General features: G+C 40.5%; 1 protein-coding gene across 1 annotated transcript in view; it reads right to left on the bottom strand.

The window, feature by feature from the left end:
* Positions 1–543: 543 nt before the first annotated feature.
* Positions 544–18578, bottom strand: part of EEIG2 (EEIG family member 2) — an 83136-nt gene continuing 65101 nt past the window's right edge. The window contains exons 6-11 of the mRNA XM_055341153.1: positions 16884–16987; positions 13163–13258; positions 12831–13020; positions 12595–12722; positions 11742–11811; positions 544–4300 (exon numbers count right to left, since the gene is read on the bottom strand). Coding sequence (XP_055197128.1) covers positions 4258–4300; positions 11742–11811; positions 12595–12722; positions 12831–13020; positions 13163–13258; positions 16884–16987 — 631 coding nt within the window. The 3' untranslated portion in view covers positions 544–4257. The remainder of the gene's footprint in view (positions 4301–11741; positions 11812–12594; positions 12723–12830; positions 13021–13162; positions 13259–16883; positions 16988–18578) is intronic.

Below are 18578 nucleotides of genomic sequence, written 5' to 3'. Positions count from 1 at the left end.
AACCGCTGAGCTACCCAGGGATCTCCCTGAGTATCATTTAAGTGGGGACCTTACCCTCGAATAGTGGCATATTTATTGACCATCTTCGTGTCTAACACTAGAATTGAGGTATGCATGTACGTGCTGCTTGCACAAAGGCACAGTTTGGCTGGATATAAGTGCTTACTGTGCTATTTCCTGATAGCTCATGGCTTCTTGCTCACAACCAGGAGAGTTAGTGATAGTATTATCTCCATCCTGGATTAGAAACAGGTTCAGAAGGGAGCTTGAGTTCAGACTCCACTCTATCTTACTCTGGGGCCCATGCTCCCCCACTGCAGGGCGAACCTCAGAGTTCAAAAGAAGGGTCTTTCACTGGAGGATTCAGGTCTGTGCTATACCACCTGGTAATAAGTGAGGGGAAACTGTCAGGGAAAAGTTCTCCTGACCTTTCACTTCTCTTTTTTTCTTACCTTGGCAAGAAGCTGACAAGATTTTGGACAGAATCTTAACTGACACTTTATAAACATTGTAAAGTTTAAGATGATTTTTATTGAACAGGTATAAGATTCACCTTTACATTATTACAAATACAATAAAATTTTCTTGTAAAAGAATTTCCTGGATTTATAGTTGTACAGTAAAACAAAGAAATATATAAATACGAAGGTCATTTTCCAAGTATTAGAACAATACTAATGGAATCACTTCCATAACAATTTTTTTCATAAACATTTACATGAATATGCACAAGTACATTATCTTTCAGAATAAGATGTATTTCCAAAAAACAATCAAACAATATATCCTGTGTTCCTCTGCATGGGATTTGGTCATTGACTATCAGCAAGAGAGTTCTGTTATATATGTAAGATGAACATAAACACTTGTAAATGCAGACTATATTGTCTGTGTAAATAAAAAATTTTGCCAGCTTTGTCATATAGGGAGTAGCTAGAGACCACCTACATGACTATTTAAAATATACTGTGTATATATTCTCTTAAGAAAAATCACATATATAAGGTAAAAATAAGGCCTTTATTCCAGAGTAGTCTTAAAACTTATTTCATCCTTTATATTTTTAGAATTTATATTCTTAAACATCTCAGCTATTAAAATTATGCATAGTACCTAAGCCAACATAGAAAGGGGCATTAACAATTTCAGTTACAGTACTTGAATATATTCACAATGACGTACCATCTAAGAGAACCAACCAAGTATAATTTCTGAACTGTCTCAGACCTGTTAAAATAAAATGCAAGCCCATCATATAAGCCCAGTTCTTCCAAGCATTATTATAGAGGATTATGTAAGTGTTAGGTAGTCTAACACTTCAGAGTACTTAAATGAAGTATTTAATAGTGTCAGCTTGAGCTTGCAAAGTGGTCTAGTTGGCATGGAAATCACAGTCTAAAATTACTTCTGGAGCAATGTTTTGGCTGGAGGTTAGCTGAAGATTTGTTTTCCTTCTAGTAACAAATGGGCTAAGTGGTGGAACTCGATGGCTCAGAGTTTTCCTAAAAAGTGAAACAAAATAATCTAAGTTTGGGTATCATTACTCTGATGGTATTTTCCTGGAATGAGATGATGGACTTTAGGATTCTTGGTCAAGACGTTCTCAGAGTTTAAGTACTAATCCACACCAGGTGGAAGCCTGCAACACCACAAAGGGGACTCAACCATCAAAATGCAAACTGGTGGCCCAGGGCTGCTCTGCCCCTGTTACCCTTTACATCTGCTCTGGTCTCAGTTACCAGCTCCAGTCACGGGAAGTGTGACCTTCACAAGAAGGCTGGCTCTGATCAAGTCTCTGTATTCCCCCAAATAGGGTATTTAAGACTTCCTTATCTGACCACAAATAAATAGCTTTAATATATCATTAATCTTTGTCTAGGATCGAATTAGAAAAAGACTGTTATACATTTGTAAATTCTCCGAGACTCAGTGATTTGAAATTTGACTTTAATATTTAAAGATCAATTTATTAAGATCTAATTTTTCAAATCCAATTTCCAAATGGAACCAAAAGGGTACTTGGTATTTAAAGAGCATTTTTTTTTTTTTAAACAGCTACATGGTTAAGATATAGCTACAGTACATGTTCTAAGAAAACGCAGTAGAGGGAGACATTTATGCAAACTTTAACCAGTATTTCTAGCGGACTGTAAATAAATGTGATTGCAAAGTATGCCAATGTCACACAAAATAAAATGAATCCAGACTTGCGCTGACTTTTCCATAATCAATGTATCTATTAAAATGATTTTTAAAAATAATTCTATATCTTTTTAAATACTGAGAGCCAATCTTGTATAAAGGTATCAGGCCGAGGGCAGGCAAGGATGAGTAAGATGGACAATGCCTGGATTATGATCTTTTATATATCTGAAGAATGTCCTCACTGAACCTCGCTTACAATTGTTTTTATCATTTTCAATAGTTTTTATCATTTCAAAACAGCAAAATTATTTGCAGAAGTGCTGATAAAAAATATAGCCTAGAAATAATATTTTGAAAATAGAAAAATATGTTCTTAAAACATGTCATAAATACCTCTAAACACTAGTTTCATATCTCTATTAAAAACTTTTACTTCCCCCCACCCCCCATAATATATAATGGATGGATCAACTCACTTGATAATCATAGAGAGTAAGCAAGTCTTTTCTACTTAAGCTAACATTTTCCTTAAATGGTCAGGTAAATTTTTTTCCTCTCAAAATAATGTAACAAAAGTATTACTAATGACTCAGAAACCCCATGTCTCAACATTCGAAAGATTCTAAAATGGGGTTTCACCTTTTTAAAAATATCTATTTGCTACAGAACTGGATTACTTTAGAATACCCAATCCTTGAAATGTTAAAGAACTAAAAACCCTAGCATGAACTACTCAAAATTTTCCAAAGCTCTACATTTGGACATTGAAATATTCTCTTAATATATTTTCCCCTTACTTTGCCAACACAAAAATACCTAGACCAAAGTTATTCTAACATATCACATTTTTTTGGGCTTAGTTGTGAAAGTAAGGTCTGGTTCTATAGAATCTGCATTTTTCTTCAGTGACTGAGTGATTCCAAGAAAACTAAAACTTGTCATATAAAACCAGAAAAACTTCCCATCTGATTAAAAAAAGATGGTCTATCTGCTGAGCTTGTTAAACTGGATCCAGATCAGATATTCTTACTTTAAAACTATACTAGATTATGTTATATTCTATTGTTTCAAAACAGCTACTGTTATACGAATGAAAAAAATATAGTATCCCATCGTGGGGAGTTATGTCCATGTCAATAATGTCAAGCTGCTGTCCCCTGTCTTATCTGCACCTCCTTGGAATAATTTTCAGTTTCAGTAAGTCTGAACTGACACAAAAAAGGCCACTGTTTCCGATCATGCTACAATTTTCCTCCTGTCCTGAATTCTGACTCCTGAAACCAGCAGATTTATTCAGTTAGACAGCTAATAAGGTGCCTTATGGGAGCCTAACCTATTAAATATTAAACTTACTTTGAATCTCATATATAGTGCTAGTAGTTCTCCAGCTCATTTAACATTAACTAGTAACAATACGTATTGCATAATAATGGCATTACACTCATTCACATAGCTCAGACTTAAACACTTATTCCATTTATGACGGATACGTTTAGAATTAAGCATTCTACACGTTTAAATTGTATAACATTTTCCCCAAAACATGAACATCAAAACTTTATATCAAGTATTCAATCAGGAAGAGTTAATAATCAGTACAATAGTGTAGGTAGTATATAATATAGAAGGTTTCCTTAAGAGATTATAACTATCTTGACAGAATTTATAGGGTTCAAATTATTCACTTATTACTTCCCAAACATTAAACTTAAATAATTAAAGCCCAAACCTGTTGAGCACCTCTACTACAGGTTTTACACTTCAGTACTGAACTATACTCAGATGCATAGTGTTGTTTTCCCACCTGGATATTTTGAAAGAAAAAGCAGGCTTCATTATCCTGGGCTGTGACCACAGAAACTGTGTACCCCTAAAGACATGAGGCACAGCACCTTGATACTATGGTTCTGATGCTTCCTTTTGGTGGGTGGGACAGGATGGTGGTGGGCACTTTCAGAGAAGAAATCAGTGTTGGCTTTCCTCTAAATCGAGGAACATGCTTCTTTCATAAAATATGTTCATTTTCTCATAAATGCTTGAATGAAGTGCCTCAATAGCTTGACCGCCCACGTCACAAGCCCCCAGGGAAACTTCAGTTTACCAGCTTGACTTTTAGCGTTTGATCACAACTTGTTCATAAGCTCCAGACCCCACTCTACAATAGGAGGAGAAAAAAAAAAATCAAAATCTTGAGCTGTAACGCTTGAAGTTGTTCTAGTTAACCCTGTGCTTGAAGAGATGGTGAATTAGGCATTTTCTACCAGCTCTGGTTTCCACAAGGTTTAAAGATATCACGGATAGAAAATACTTGAAATATTAAATGTTTATAAACAGTACATTGGATTAGTCTAGTCACATTTATTCCTACAATAATCTAGTACTGTTCCTAAATCTTGACCTGTGGCAAGAAGTCTTCTCTTGAAACATGTTTATATATAAATCCTAGAAATCAGTCTCATCCAAGAGTATATACTGACTGGCAATTTATCCAGGCCTTGCAGAGTTAATGGATGATCATTTTTAGGGTGTAGTGTCTTAATTTACCTTTCTAGAAAGTACAAGAATCCTTTTAGTCAACATGCCAACGTCTTTATTTTTATTTATAAAGGATTTTATTTGACAGAGAGTGAGAGCAAACATGCATACCCATGAGCAGGGGGAGGAGCAGAGGGAGAGGGAGAGTAGGCTCCCAACTGTGGGGCTTAATCCCAGCACCCTGGGATCATGACTCAAGCTAAAAGGCCTTGGCTTAATGAGCCACCTAGGGGCCCTATGCAAATGTCTTCATATGTGGTCAGTAATGTAATTTATACTGGTGTAAAGATTTAAAGTGATTTTTTAAAAAAGATTTATTCATTTATTAGAGAGAGAGTGTGTGAGAATGGGCAGAGGGGCAGAGAGAGAGGGAGAGTGAGAAGAAAGAAGCAGACTCCCTGCTAAGCATGGAGACTGGATCCCACAACCCTGAGATCATGACCTGAGCAGAAATCAACAGTTGGACACTTAACTGACTGAGCCACCCAGGTGCCCCTAAAGTGACTTGAGGAGGGGTTTATTTCCTCATTAGCTTAGTCTGGCATACTGCTGGTGGTCCCCCTAAATCTATCCTCTCCTTCTTCATGGTTGCAGCTGGTTGTAGGCTGTACAGGCTTCTCAGCTGGAGGCCACATTTCCTAAACTCCTTTGTTGACAGGGGTTGCATGTGACTAAGTTCCCCGCAAGGAACATGAATGCAGATCTTGTCAATTTCTGTTTCACTTGCTTAAAGAGAAATTGCTTGCTCTGGACTGGTAGCCATCCAAGTTTGACAACAGGTAGGGAAGATGATGAAGAACAAAATGGAGGGAATCTGGGTCAGTGAATCACCTTTTGAGGCAAAGCTGTCTCATCAGCCTTGGCCATTGTATTTTGGTTACCTTTGTTATAGCAGCTTAGCCTTTGCCCTGATATTCCAGATACTGACTGACCTCTATTAACGAAATATGGAGAATACTAAAAACTTCAAATTCGCAAGCTTTGTGACTAAAACATTTTTTAAAGATTATTTATTTATTCATGAGAGAGAGAGAGAGAGAGAGAGAGAGAGAGAGGCAAAGACACAGGCAGAGGGAGAAGCAGGCTCCATGCAGGGAGCCCGATGTGGGACTCGATCCTGGGTCTCCAGGATCAGGCCCTGGGCTGAAGGCAGCGCTAAACCGCTGGGCCACCCAGGGATCCCCTGACTAAAACATTTAAATGAAGTACTGGCCTCATCCACATAAGGTTTGTTACTGCAGGTGTACCTACGGCCTTGGCCCTATGTTATAATGGAATGAACACACACGTTTCCTGTTTCTTCATCTGGGAGGATAAAGATTTTCTACAAGTCTATAAAAGCACAGCGTTTTTTTGATGGCAGGTGAGTTTATTTTTAGATGAGGATCCTCAAGCCCTCCTGAGTGTCAGGAGGGGAGCTGAAGTAGTGGTGTTGCATGGAAGGGAGGGTATTATTGCTTCAAGTTATCACCAGTACCCATCTCCTCATGAGTCAAGATGCCAGGGGCTGCATTACCTGGCCATTTCACTGTGCGTATGCCCGAGATCAGTAAGACCAGAGGCAGCCACCATGACTGGTCTCTTCCCGTAATGGAATTTTAAGAGGAAATTCTAAAAAATGGGAGTAATGTAGTGGTTACCAGCCCACTGTGGACTGAATTGGGACTTCTCAGTTGACTGCTCAGAGGCTCCTGTTCTTACAGATACATTCTACAGAAGAAACAGGAACATCGTCAACAGAACACCAGTGACCAATCATTCATAGCTACAATCAGAATTTGAAGGAACCTTGGTGAGCACTGCCCCTGCACACTGGCTTTCAGAAGCCCTAAAACAGTTCTATTCTGGCAATGATGGAGTAACAGGATCTAGACTTTCCCTCCTGATTTTATTTTATTTTTTTTAAGATTTTATTTATTCATTTGAGACAGTGGGGTAGGGGAGAGAGAGAGAAGAGAAGAGAAGAGAAGAGAAGAGAAGAGAAGAGAAGAGAAGAGAAGGGAAGGGAAGGGAAGGGAAGGGAAGGGAAGGGAAGGGAGAGGAGGGGAGGGGAGGAGGGGAGGGGGGAGGAGGGAAGGGGGGAGGGGAGGGGGAGGGCATGAGCAGGTGGAGAGTAAGAGGGAGGAGAAGCAGACTCCCCACTGAGCTGGGTGCCTGACATGTGGCTTGATTCCAGGACCTGGAGATTACAGCTTGAGCCCAAAGGCAGATGCTTAACTATCTGAGCCACCCAGGCACACTGCCCACCCCTTTTTAAAAGATTTTATTTATTCATTTGAGACAGAGGGAGAGAAAGAGAGAGAAAGAGGAAGAGAGAGAGAGAGAGAGAGCATGATCAGGGGGAGAAGAAGAGGGAGGAGATCCCTCCAGCTCTAAATAACGAACATTTTTACAGAACATGTAAACAGTTTTACACCCTGGACAAAAGGCAGTACAGGACTGGTCCTGAGAGAAGGGAAAGCAATGAAGAAAGCCCCAAGTTTCCTTCAGGGTCTTTCCAGCCTGCAGTGTCGGGAGGGCCCAGACATAGCCAGGTGGTCTTTCTGAGTGCAGGAGTCAGAGCTCATGGAGGCTGGGGCTAGAATCTGTAGGTCAACAGAAGGAGGGGTAGAGAGAAATAATGTCTGGAAAACTTCTAAATTTGATGAAAATTGTAAACCACAGATCGAGGAAGCTCAATGAACCCCAAGCAGAATAAACACAAAGAAAAATACACCAAGGCACATCATAACCAAACTAAGAACCAGTGATAAGATTTTATAAGTGGCCAGAGATGAAAGAAAAATCATAGAGAGGAATAGAAACAAATGAAAGCAGACTTTTTTTGGTTAGAAACTGTCTCAAAGGCAAGCGGGGAGGGAGAACCCTGCAACCTCCGTAGGCATCGCTGAGCTGGTCAGGCTGCATCTGCTAAACTTCAAGTGGATTACCAGGGATGTTCCTCCCCAGGTCTCCACTGCTTGTTGCTCTGTTCTCTTCATTCTCATGGGTTCCCTTTCTTAACTACGTGTGTGTGGTTCTTGTGCCTCTTCAGTGCCCGAGTAAACGATTCTAGTTTCCTCCTATGCTGCCAGTTTCTCTTTCAGAACAGATCTACTGCTAACATATTACTTCTTCTGATACACACCGACTAGTGACGGAGAGCCTATGTATCCAAGTATTGTGCTAGGCACTTCAATAGATGGTTCTCCACAATAACTCTTCAAGAGACCCTTAATGAGTGCATATTAAGTACTTAATGTTTACTGCATGCCAGATTTTGTTTTAGTCATTTACATGTGTCACCTCGCTTAATTTAAGCCTTACAACTCTTATGAGGTGGGTTCTGTTATTGCCACTATTTTGTATTTGTAGGTGAGGAGACTGAAGCAGAGAGAAGTGGGATAACTTACTGAAGATGCACAGCTGATACTTGGTGGAGTTTGGGACGGAACCTGGGGATCCCAACTCCAGAGCCTGTGTTGTTAACCCCAGCAATATGTCTTTTTGGCGGCAAGTAAGAGATGTGGTTTGTCAGGATCATAGCCAAGCTGGGTCATGATGGCTAAGCCAGGAATGAAACCCATGTCTGACTGCATTGCCCATTCTCTTTTTTTTTCTTTTTCTTTTTTTAAAATTTCATTTATTTATTCATGAGAGACACAGAGAGAGAGAGGCAAGGACACAGGCAGAGGGAGAAGCAGGTTCCACGCAGGGAGCCCGACGCGGGACTCAATCCAGGATCCCAGGATCACAGCCTGAGCCAAAGGCAGACACTCAGCCACTGAGCCCCCCAGGCATCCCCCATTCTCTTTCACCACGATACACCGTCTCTAACATTCCTCAGCCTTTCTGTGGCATATGGCACTAATCATTTACTTCAACTTCTAATTATCACTTTAGGATTTCATGCATTGGGTGATGATTCTTCTAACATTCATTTGGAAAGGGAGTGGGACTCAGAATTATGAATGCCTTTATATCCTAGGTTCTAGATATTCTCTCAAATGGAAATTATTTTTCTTTCTTTGAAAACAACTATATATACACAACTAGTCTAACAATGAGAGCTGTCCATGTCTTAGGCGCTGTGTTAAATGCTTTCTGTAAGTTATCAAACTTAATCCTCTGCAAAATCCTATGAGTTAGGTAGTATTTATCACTCCCATTTTTCAGGTGAGGAAAGTAAGCCTTATAGAGGTTATTCACATCAGTGAAGCAGATAGGGGCAGAACTCTGCCTTAGATGCTGAGCAGCCTGAAATGAGAGTAGAGGAAGCCTGTGCTTTGGGGGCATTTACCATTTTGGTCCCTTTTGGTTGGAACTGTATTGTTTGCTGTTCTTCTACCTAAATAATTGCTAAGGCTTATGGAGTACATTATGTCATTTACTCTTTAAGTCAATCCTATGATTATTCCCACTTGTCGCCAGGGGCAACTAAAATTCCACCAAGGTTAAGAGATTTACTGAGTCCCCAAAATGGTCTGGTTAGGATATGAATTCTTTAACTCAAAAATACATGTTCTTTCTACCATACCTATCACTGTCCTCATAAATGTTATCTTCTACCTGTCCCTGTCCTCGCTCTACTCTCCTCCCCACCTCCAAATTATGGCTAGTTTCCTAAGAGCCCATTAGATAGATCACTTTCCTGCAAAGAATGATCAAACTGTACATGTGATAAAAAAGGATAACGAACTCTTGGTTGTGGTGATAGAGGCCATTTACAATGTGGCTTTGAGATTGTTGTCAACTCAGGTCCCACAGCTCCCTTCATGTGCCCCTCATCCGAAGTACCTGTTTATTGGCAGCTCCCTAAGTAGGTTGTAGGTTATACTATTCACAAGCAGCAAGGTATGATGGTTCAGTACCATGAATGTGTTTGGACTCAAAGAGACAGGAGTTTGAATCATTTTTCCCCCCAAATTTTAAATGATTTTTAAAAAAGATTTATTTATTTATTTATTTATTTATTTATTTATTTATTTATTTATTTATTTATTTGACAGAGAGAGTGGGAGAGAACACAGGCAGGAGGAGTGGCCGGGGCAGAGGGAGAGGGAGAAGCCAGCTTCTCTCTGAGCAGGGAGCCTGAGGCAGGGCTTGACATGAGCCAAGGCAGCCACTTAACCAACTGAGCCACCCAGGCGCCCCTGAATCTTGGTTTTATCACTTATTAGTTTTAAGGTTCTGGGAAAATTAACCTCTTTGTTTTCACTTTTTAAATACTAACAATAGGGGATCCCTGGGTGGCGCAGCGGTTTGGCGCCTGCCTTTGGCCCAGGGCGCGATCCTGGAGACCCGGGATCGAATCCCATGTCGGGCTCCCGGTGCATGGAGCCTGCTTCTCCCTTTGCCTGTGTCTCTGCCTCTCTCTCTCTCTCTCTCTGTGACTATCATAAATAAATAAAAATTTATAAAAAAAAATAAAAAAAATAAATACTAACAATAGTACTTTGTGAGTAATGAAAGAGATAATGTAAGAACTGAATGAAACACATACATGTGCATATATAAAAGCTCAATAAGTGTTATCTAAAATTTTTCTTTATTATTATATGATTATATATATGATTATTATGCCTATAAGTTCACTCTATTTGAACCTATTACCAGGAATATTTGTCTTCCTCATATCTACCTGTTAAGTCCCACTTACCTTTTAATTCTCCCCAACTCTCTTCAGGTGTCAACCTTCTAGGAAGTTTTCTCTGTGTCAGTGAGGTCCCATCTCTGTCACTCAGAGTTTCCTCTACTTCTCTGTATTATAGTACTTACTATATTACTATGAATTTTAGTTTGTCTATCTCACCTGCTAGAAAGAGTCAAATAATGAATATTTTAGGCTTTGTGGGCCATTGTGGTCTCTATTTTACTACTCAACTCTGCTACTGTAACATCAAAGCAGCCATAGAAAATACATAAATAAATAAATGTTGTCTTCCAATAAAACTATTTTTACAAAAATAGGCAATGGGCCAACTTGGCTTACAGGCTGGATTTGCCAAACCCTATGTACTAGGAACAAAAACTAGCTGAGGGTGAACTGGGTCTGTTTTGTATCCTTACCCATGACTTGGCCTAATAAATAGTTACTGAGTTTAATGAATGGATAAATCAGTGAGAGTTAACGAAAACTATAAATTGTGCTTACATCCTCCATAAACCCCAGTTCAAATTAACTATTTCCTCACAGTCTCTTTATATGTCCCTCTCTTATTTACTTATCACATCTGATTGTAGGAATTTACTGTATCTTTCATATCTTTTAGACCTTGCAATGTGCTGGACACATAGGAGGTACTCAATAAAATGAGTACTGGTGGGGAAAATGAATGAGAAATTTTTTCAGGTTCTGAGCATTAGAGAATAAAATAACTGTCTTGGACCGACTGAGGGGGGCACCCTAACACAACTCCGACTTATTCTGGAACTCTACATAAATATTACACAAAAATACTGAGTATCAGGGATGCACATAAGGGCAGAGATCAGAATTCCTAATGTGTTCTGAGCTCTTGTGCTCACTAAGATTTGCTGCAGTGCTGGAAATCAATGATAAGTCTGGCAGGTGTCTTTTCTTCATCTGAATCTGAACCTCATGTCTGCTTTATTTCCTGAACTTTTCTTAGTAGGTATGTTAGAATCTTGTAGGGTGGAGAAAAGAAGAGTACAAAAAAGGTAATATTAAGTGTGTGCTGCTGAGTGGCTGTGAAACTGCTCATAACAGACAAGGTCATTGACTGAAATGCAGTTCTGCTTTGCTCTTTCTAAAATATAAGACTGAGAACCCTTTTCTAAACATCTTTTTTCATTGCATCTTGCCCAGTGCTCTTCTGGTCCTCTACTAATACACTCTAAAAGCACATTTAAGAACACCAACAAATAAACATATAAAAGAATTTCAAACATACTCAAGATAAGGAAAACTCAGAGTTGCAGTTCTTCTCATGGAAGCAATATATGTGTTTTCTAGCCACAATCTAATGTAAACTTTGTAACCTTCATCTTTCACTCAAGAACATTTAAAAGAAAAAGTCAGTGTATTCTTTATTTAATAAGATATTATCAGGACCACATACCTGTTTGGAAGATGATGGCTGCCAAAGGTTGTACTTCCCCCAGGACCCACAAATAACCTCAGGCCTTCTTCTGCAATTCATATTTAAAATATTTGTTTTAGGCACACTTGTTATATTATTGTCAAATAATATTCCTATTATACTCAAAATTCATATTTCATGTTTCAGTTTTATTAATGAAATAAAATTTTAAAAGCTACATACACGTTTTCAAACAGGCAATTTAGATATCTTAATAGTTATTTCTCTTCGACTTCCTTAAAGCTTTCTTTAAAACTGAGTAAAGAAGACATCTTTTCCTATACATTTCCACAAGTAAGGTTTAATTATTTCTCTTTATAAACAGTTACATAATGAAACTAAATCCATTGTTAACTCTTCTCTGTTCACACCAGCCTGAATAATTACACCTTTCACTGGTAGCATGTAAACTTTCAGCCTTAGTGCAAATGCTGAGGAGGGAATAAAGGATTCTATTATTCACTATCATCTTAAGATCACCACCTAACCCTCCAAATTGCACAGTGATATGAAGTACTTGTGTCTAGTTATGACACAGAAGATGCAGACATCCGCCATAAGGTATATGAACATGGGGGATGATGATGCAGACACAATAAGACCTTCCTTTAAGATTGATGTTCTTAAACTAAAGTTCGTTCTTTTCCAAATTTAAAATCCATTCCTGGAAATAAATGAGCTATGAAGTTATCCTCAGATTTTCATGGGCAATTAACTTTATTTTACACATGTCCAATAGTCAGTGTGATGTAGAGCTCCTTTCCTGCTGAGCACACGGACCACACAACCCTGGGGTGCAGACATGTATGTACATTTAATGTTATCTACGCACCTTCTGCACTGGAATCTAGGCTGAAATCTTGACTCTGTAGTATTTTCTCCACAATATCATCTGCATCCACTCTGGTGTCATCAACTCGCTTCAGCTGAGATTCTACAGAATCTTGCTTCACTGCGCATCTTTGCAAATAAGTAAAAAAAAAAAAAGTTTCCTCCTTTTTCTTATGTTATGAAGACAAAGTTGTTTTTTTTTTTTTCTCCCGCTTTACACGCAGACTGAAAGGATACCTGCTGAGCAGTTCTGAAGCTGTATCTTCTCTGCCGGCTGTATCAAGATTTGGTTCGGCTATTTTTTGCTCAACTTCATCACACGGTTCTAGAATGCTTTCGATTCCTGTTGATGTGCTTCCCACTGACGTGTTTCTCCTGTGGCAGAGCTCTGAGAAACTGGATGACCGGGAGTGGCATGTGCTATACCCTGCCAGAGAAGAGCGCTTTGGATAAACTACTGCTATCAACTACAGTGCAATCAAGTTTTCTTCTCCCACACCCCAGCAGTTTCAAGTAATCCTCTAGAGTCATAAATGTCAAGGGAATTCAACGGCTCCGTTAGCCTCTACCTGATACTTTCGACTGCTGGCTGGCATAGCTTGATGTTCTAGAATGTCCACAGGCACCAAGTTCCTCGGGAACGGAGGCACTCTTCGCTGAAAGATCTGCAATATGTTATAATGCGATGTTACTATTACTGTCGACAAGTCAATGGTCAGTTTGTATTCTTATCTGCAGATTTTAGAAACTGCCAAGTTCATTATCCAGAAAAATTAGTTACCAAGTGAAAGAGACCCTTTTAAATTGGCACAATTAAACAACCGCTTAGCAAGAAATACAAAAAAAACTTAAATACCTTAGTTTATTAAAGAAATAGGTTTTTTTTTTTGTAAGATTTGACAGCACTCTATCTTAACCATTTCGGTTCTTACGTTCAGTATTTCTCTAATAAAAATGAGTCAGATGTATTCTTATATTCACAAAATAGCCAGGTTTGGGTATGCTTTTTGAGGAAACCTTGCTCTCAGAAACCCCATCACGGCAGTAAACTAAAGAGTACTTTGTTACTTTCATGTTAGTGTTGCTAGTGCTAGGCTATAATTTGGGCAAATGTCTGTGGTTTAAATCAACACAGCATGGAGTGTAGCAGTGACAATAAAAGAATAAAAGTTCTCAGGAACTGATTATAGTATTTAGTTTCAAAGTAAATGCACAAAAAAAAAAAAAAAAGAAAAGAAAAGCCCCCCAAAGCCAACCCAGTGTCAAAGCCATTCCTAGCAGTTCCCTGATAATATGCATATTCCAGATGCCAATTATGTCTTTCCAGAACCAGGTTCCCCAGAATGCAAAACTGTGGCCATTTCCATTATCATGAAATATTTAGAAACTAGAACTGATTTTTCACGTTAGAGGCAATTGGAAGCCAACTGAGTAACACAGCAATGATAGCAGCAGTTCTATAAATTATATTGGATGCAGCCAGACCAAGAAATGCTGCCAAACAAGGAAGCTACTGGGGCGACCTAGCCCTTCTACAAAGGTTTCTCACTTCTGACAGGCCAAAAGATAGAAATCCAAACCAGCATATCTAGTCCTGTGTTTAGGACACAAGAGTGAACTACAGCAATGAAACCCAGTATTGGCTCATATTGAGAACTATATAGGACTGACCATTTACTCCTAGAGTTGGCTCAGATTTTAATTTATCCATTTATCTATTGGTTTTCAAAATTTATTCATTCAATAATTATTTGTTAAGTTTTCACCAAGTCAGGTGCCAATAGTATACAAGACATAGGGGGTACAAAATGCTCAGGGCATCTGGGTGGCTTGGTGGTTGAGCATCTGCCTTTGACTCAGGTGGTGATCCCGGGTTCCTGGGATTGAGTCCCACATCGGGCTCCCCAGAGGGGAGCCTGCTTCTCCTTCTGCCTATGTCTCTGCCTCTCTCTGTGTCTTTCATGAATAAATAAAATCTTAAAAAAAAAAAACAAAATAAGGGGCAGCCTGGGTGGTTCAGTGGTTTAGTGCCACCTTCAGCCCAGGGCCTGATCCTGGAGACCTGGGATCGAGTCCCATGTCGGGCTCCCTGCATGGAGCCTGCTTCTCCCTCTGCCTGTGTCTCTGCCTCTCTCTGTGTGTCTCTCATGAATAAATAAATAAAATCTTTAAAAAAAATAAATAAATGCTCAGAGGTTAGAGGTAGAAGCAGTTAGAATACAATGTGGCAAGCACTAAAATACAAGCTTCAAAGGACAAGTACCCTTGAACACTACCTGATGGGGGGGGCACAGATTCAAAGAGGAGGTTAACTCTAGGTCTTTAACAGTGTATACGAACTCTAGCAAGACTTGGTTGGGAAAAGGATTCCTCATTTGCAGTGAGCAGACAGTCTGGTACAGTCAGAATATTGGGTAGTTGGGCAGATGACCGAAGGGAAAAGAGAGATGAACAGATGCCTGGTAGTGAGGGCTTTCTACGGGTTTAATGAAGGAAATCATTCAATGGCTTTCAGCAAGGGTGTGACATGACCAAATCCACATCCTGACAACAGGATGAACAGTGGGGGAAGTGAAGGTTTTCAGAGTAACCCAGTTGAGAGTAAGAGGTGGTCAGCAGGCACAAGTTGCTGGGCTCGACTTGCTAGGGTAAGAAAGACAAGATGCGGGAGGAAGAGTTGGGAAGACTTGTGCCAGGTGTGCAGACCCTGAGGTGCCTGAGGACACCCATTTGCTGTGCAGTGAATTTTTCCTGTGCCCCTGGCATTATGCTGGAGGTACAAAGACAAAACCTGATTGGGAAGAACCTGGAATCTGGCCGAGGAGAAAGGAATGGATGGATTTCAGTATAACACGGAAGGAACATGAAGTGGGCCTTCCCAAAAAGCATTTGGTAATGTGCACCTGGAGTTTAGGAGGGAGGTCTGGAGGCAACACAGATCTGTAAACCAAAGCTTTTGATTTATATTCACTTTTACATTTATGTGATAGTTAAATCCAAGGCTATAGAGGATATTGTGCAGGGACAGTGAGTAGAGGGAACAGAACCTTGTCAAACCTTAGTATTTAAGAGGAAGGTGGAAGAAGATGAAGAGGCCTTTGAGGAGCTAGGGAAGGAAAGGTCAGAGAAGTGGGGACGAAGGGAAAAGAAGGCTTCAAGAAAGAGGCCACATCAATTGAGAGCAGAAGACATGCCCACAGGTGGTTTTGACAATCGTGTTACTGGAGGCATCACAAGGCAGGGCAGAAGCCAGAAGCCAGGTGGCACACGTATTTAGGGATAGACACCCAGCAGGTTCTTCCTAGAAGTCTGGCTATAATAGGTGTGAGAGAGGGGAGGGGAAGACGGGAGAAGCAGGGGAGGCAAGGCCACAGAAAGAAGAGCACAAACCCACAGAAGAGCAGTAGACAGAGGATGTAGGGTCAGTGAGTTTTATTTGTTTGTTTTTAAATAAAGAATTCAGAATATTTAAGTACTGCAGAGGAGGAGCTAATGGAAAGGTTTTAAGTTGAAAAGGATTCACTGATCCTAAATCAGGAGATTTGTAGTCCTTATTATCTGTAAGAAACCTTATCTTTGCATATCTAGAAAGGTGGTGCAAGTGTTAATCCGCATCACTACACCCTTCTTTTTGTTCTTACAAATAAGAGCCCTCCTAACATCATATGAGAGAAGGAAGGAAACTCCTAAATCCTTTTTCTTTCAGCCAATTTAACATCATATCCCCCCCCCCCCCCCCTCTGTTTGGCTCCGGAGCAGACTCTGACTGTGGCTGGGAGTGTCCCGGTGTGGCCTGGGGCCCAGCAGCAGCAGTGTCCCTGGGGGAGCAGGTAATGCAATTAGGCCCCAACCCTGACCCACCGAATCAAATGTCTGGCTGCAGGTTTAACGAGCGAGCGCACCAGGTGAACTCTGATGTCCACTCGTGTTTGGGAACCACCGACAGACAAATGTGATCCACGGAGGAGAAGCAACGTCTGACAGCTGGCTGGCGCAGTGGGCCAACTCCTGTAGTATCCTGGGGCGTCTGGGGGGCCGCGGGGGGCCGCGGTACACAACGGGGGCGTGTGTCACTGCAACATCTAGCTCTTAACCTGTCAGGGCCTAATGTTTTAGACAAATGAAGCATTGGCTTAACCAAAAATTGCATACTTAAAACTGCAAAATTAAAACTCTTTCTGGCACATTTCAAGCCATCTACCCACAGAATTTTAAATGTGGGTGGGACTCTGGGAATCTTTTAGGGTGTCTAATAGGGAAAAAACAAAACAATGAGCCACACACCCATACCTGCTATTCCAAGATGGATTTTGAGAGTCTCTCCACCTTTTCTGTCCTCTTCCAGAGATTCAGATTCACCAGCAATTGGTATAGACATCGATGTAGAAGGAGGCCTATGAGTAAATAGTTCTAAGGATTAGAACTTGATTGACAGGTGAATGAATCTGAAAGCTTCAAACAGTGTTAAAGACTGGTCATGAAGTCAGTACACAGCCTTAAGTAAGGTGCCTGCTTTAATGTTACCTGTTTGAGGGTGAGTGTAAGAAAAATCAACAAATACGGGCAGCCTGGGTGGCTCAGCGGTTTAGCACTGCCTTCAGCCCAGGGCCTGATCCTGGAGACCTGGGATCGAGTCCCGCATCGGGCTCCCTGCATGGGGCTTGCTTCTCACTCTGCCTGTGTCCCTGCCTCTCTCTCTCTCTCTCATGAATAAATAAAATCTTTAAAAAAAATCAACAAATACTTTATGTAATAGCATCCTCAAAACTGGCATAAGATTCATGGGGGAAGAAAAGGATTTTTGCTCAACAGGAGCTGTGCGGCCAGAAAAGGGCACTGCCTTCACAGAGTCTGGGAAAGACAGAGGGGCTCTGTGTATCCCCAGCACCATCGGGGTGCTTCAACCGTCAACTCTCAGAGAAGACAGGGAGGTGTCGGAGGCAAAGAAGGGCATCAAGCCCCCTGTATGTGAGGTTGGCAGAGGTTGGTGGGGGGAATACGTCATGCTTCCTGCTCCACGGCCTAAGTCCCCTTGCTGGTACCCATGGTTTTAACTTCTGCCTTCTCTGTGAACAGTTTCCTTGCCCCAGGGGGAGTCTGTAAAAAGCTCCAGTTGTATAGATTTGCTTTTTGGGCTGGATTCTCTGGGGGTAGGTGATGGATACATTTTCACTGGTTAATTCAAGGCTCCTATCTCCATGTGGAAGCTGTGAAGCAGGGAGGGGCAAGTTTGAGTTCTAACAAGAACTTTTCTTCATTTAAAAAAATAAGACATCCCTAACCTTTTGAGGTTGATAGTCTATAAAAAACAAACAAACAAACAAACAAACAAACAAACAAAAAACCACACATCTTGCAGCACCTGGGTGGCTCAGTGGTTGAGCATCTGCCTTTGGCTCAGGTTGTGATCCTAAGGTCCTGGGATCAAGTCCTGCATCGGACTCCCTCTGCCTCTCTCTGTCTCTCATGAATAAATAATTTTTTTAAAAAAAACAAAAACCACATCTTCCTAGAGACTATCCCTGGGTGACCTGAGATAAAATAGGAAGGTGGCTGAAGGGATCATGAAACTGACCTACTACTGCAATCCTTTTTTTGTTTCTGTTATTCTATATTTATTGAAATTCAAAACAAACCAGCAAAGTACTGCCAAAACAGAGATAACTAAAATAAACTAGGAAAGTGTTTCCAAAATAAAGATGACCAAAAATTAGTTAGCCTGAGTATATTAGTTCTCTCTTGTTGCTGTAACACATCACCACAAACCTAGAGAACTTAACACAAATTTATTATCTTACATTTCTGTAGGTTAGAGGTCTGACATAGGTTCTACTAGACTAAAATCAAGGTGTTGGAAGGACCACATTTCTTCCTGGAGGCTTTAGGAGAGAACCTGTTCCCGTCTTTTACGACTTCTGGAGACCACCTACATTCCTTGGCTCATGGCTCCTTCTTCCATCTTCAAAGCTAGAAAGGTTGCATCTC

Source organism: Nyctereutes procyonoides, unplaced genomic scaffold, assembly GCF_905146905.1.
Source record: "Nyctereutes procyonoides isolate TBG_1078 unplaced genomic scaffold, NYPRO_anot_genome, whole genome shotgun sequence".
Taxonomy (NCBI): Eukaryota; Metazoa; Chordata; class Mammalia; order Carnivora; family Canidae; genus Nyctereutes; species Nyctereutes procyonoides.
The sequence above is the reverse complement of the archived record's forward strand: the minus strand, read 5'-3'. Positions and strand labels throughout refer to the sequence as shown.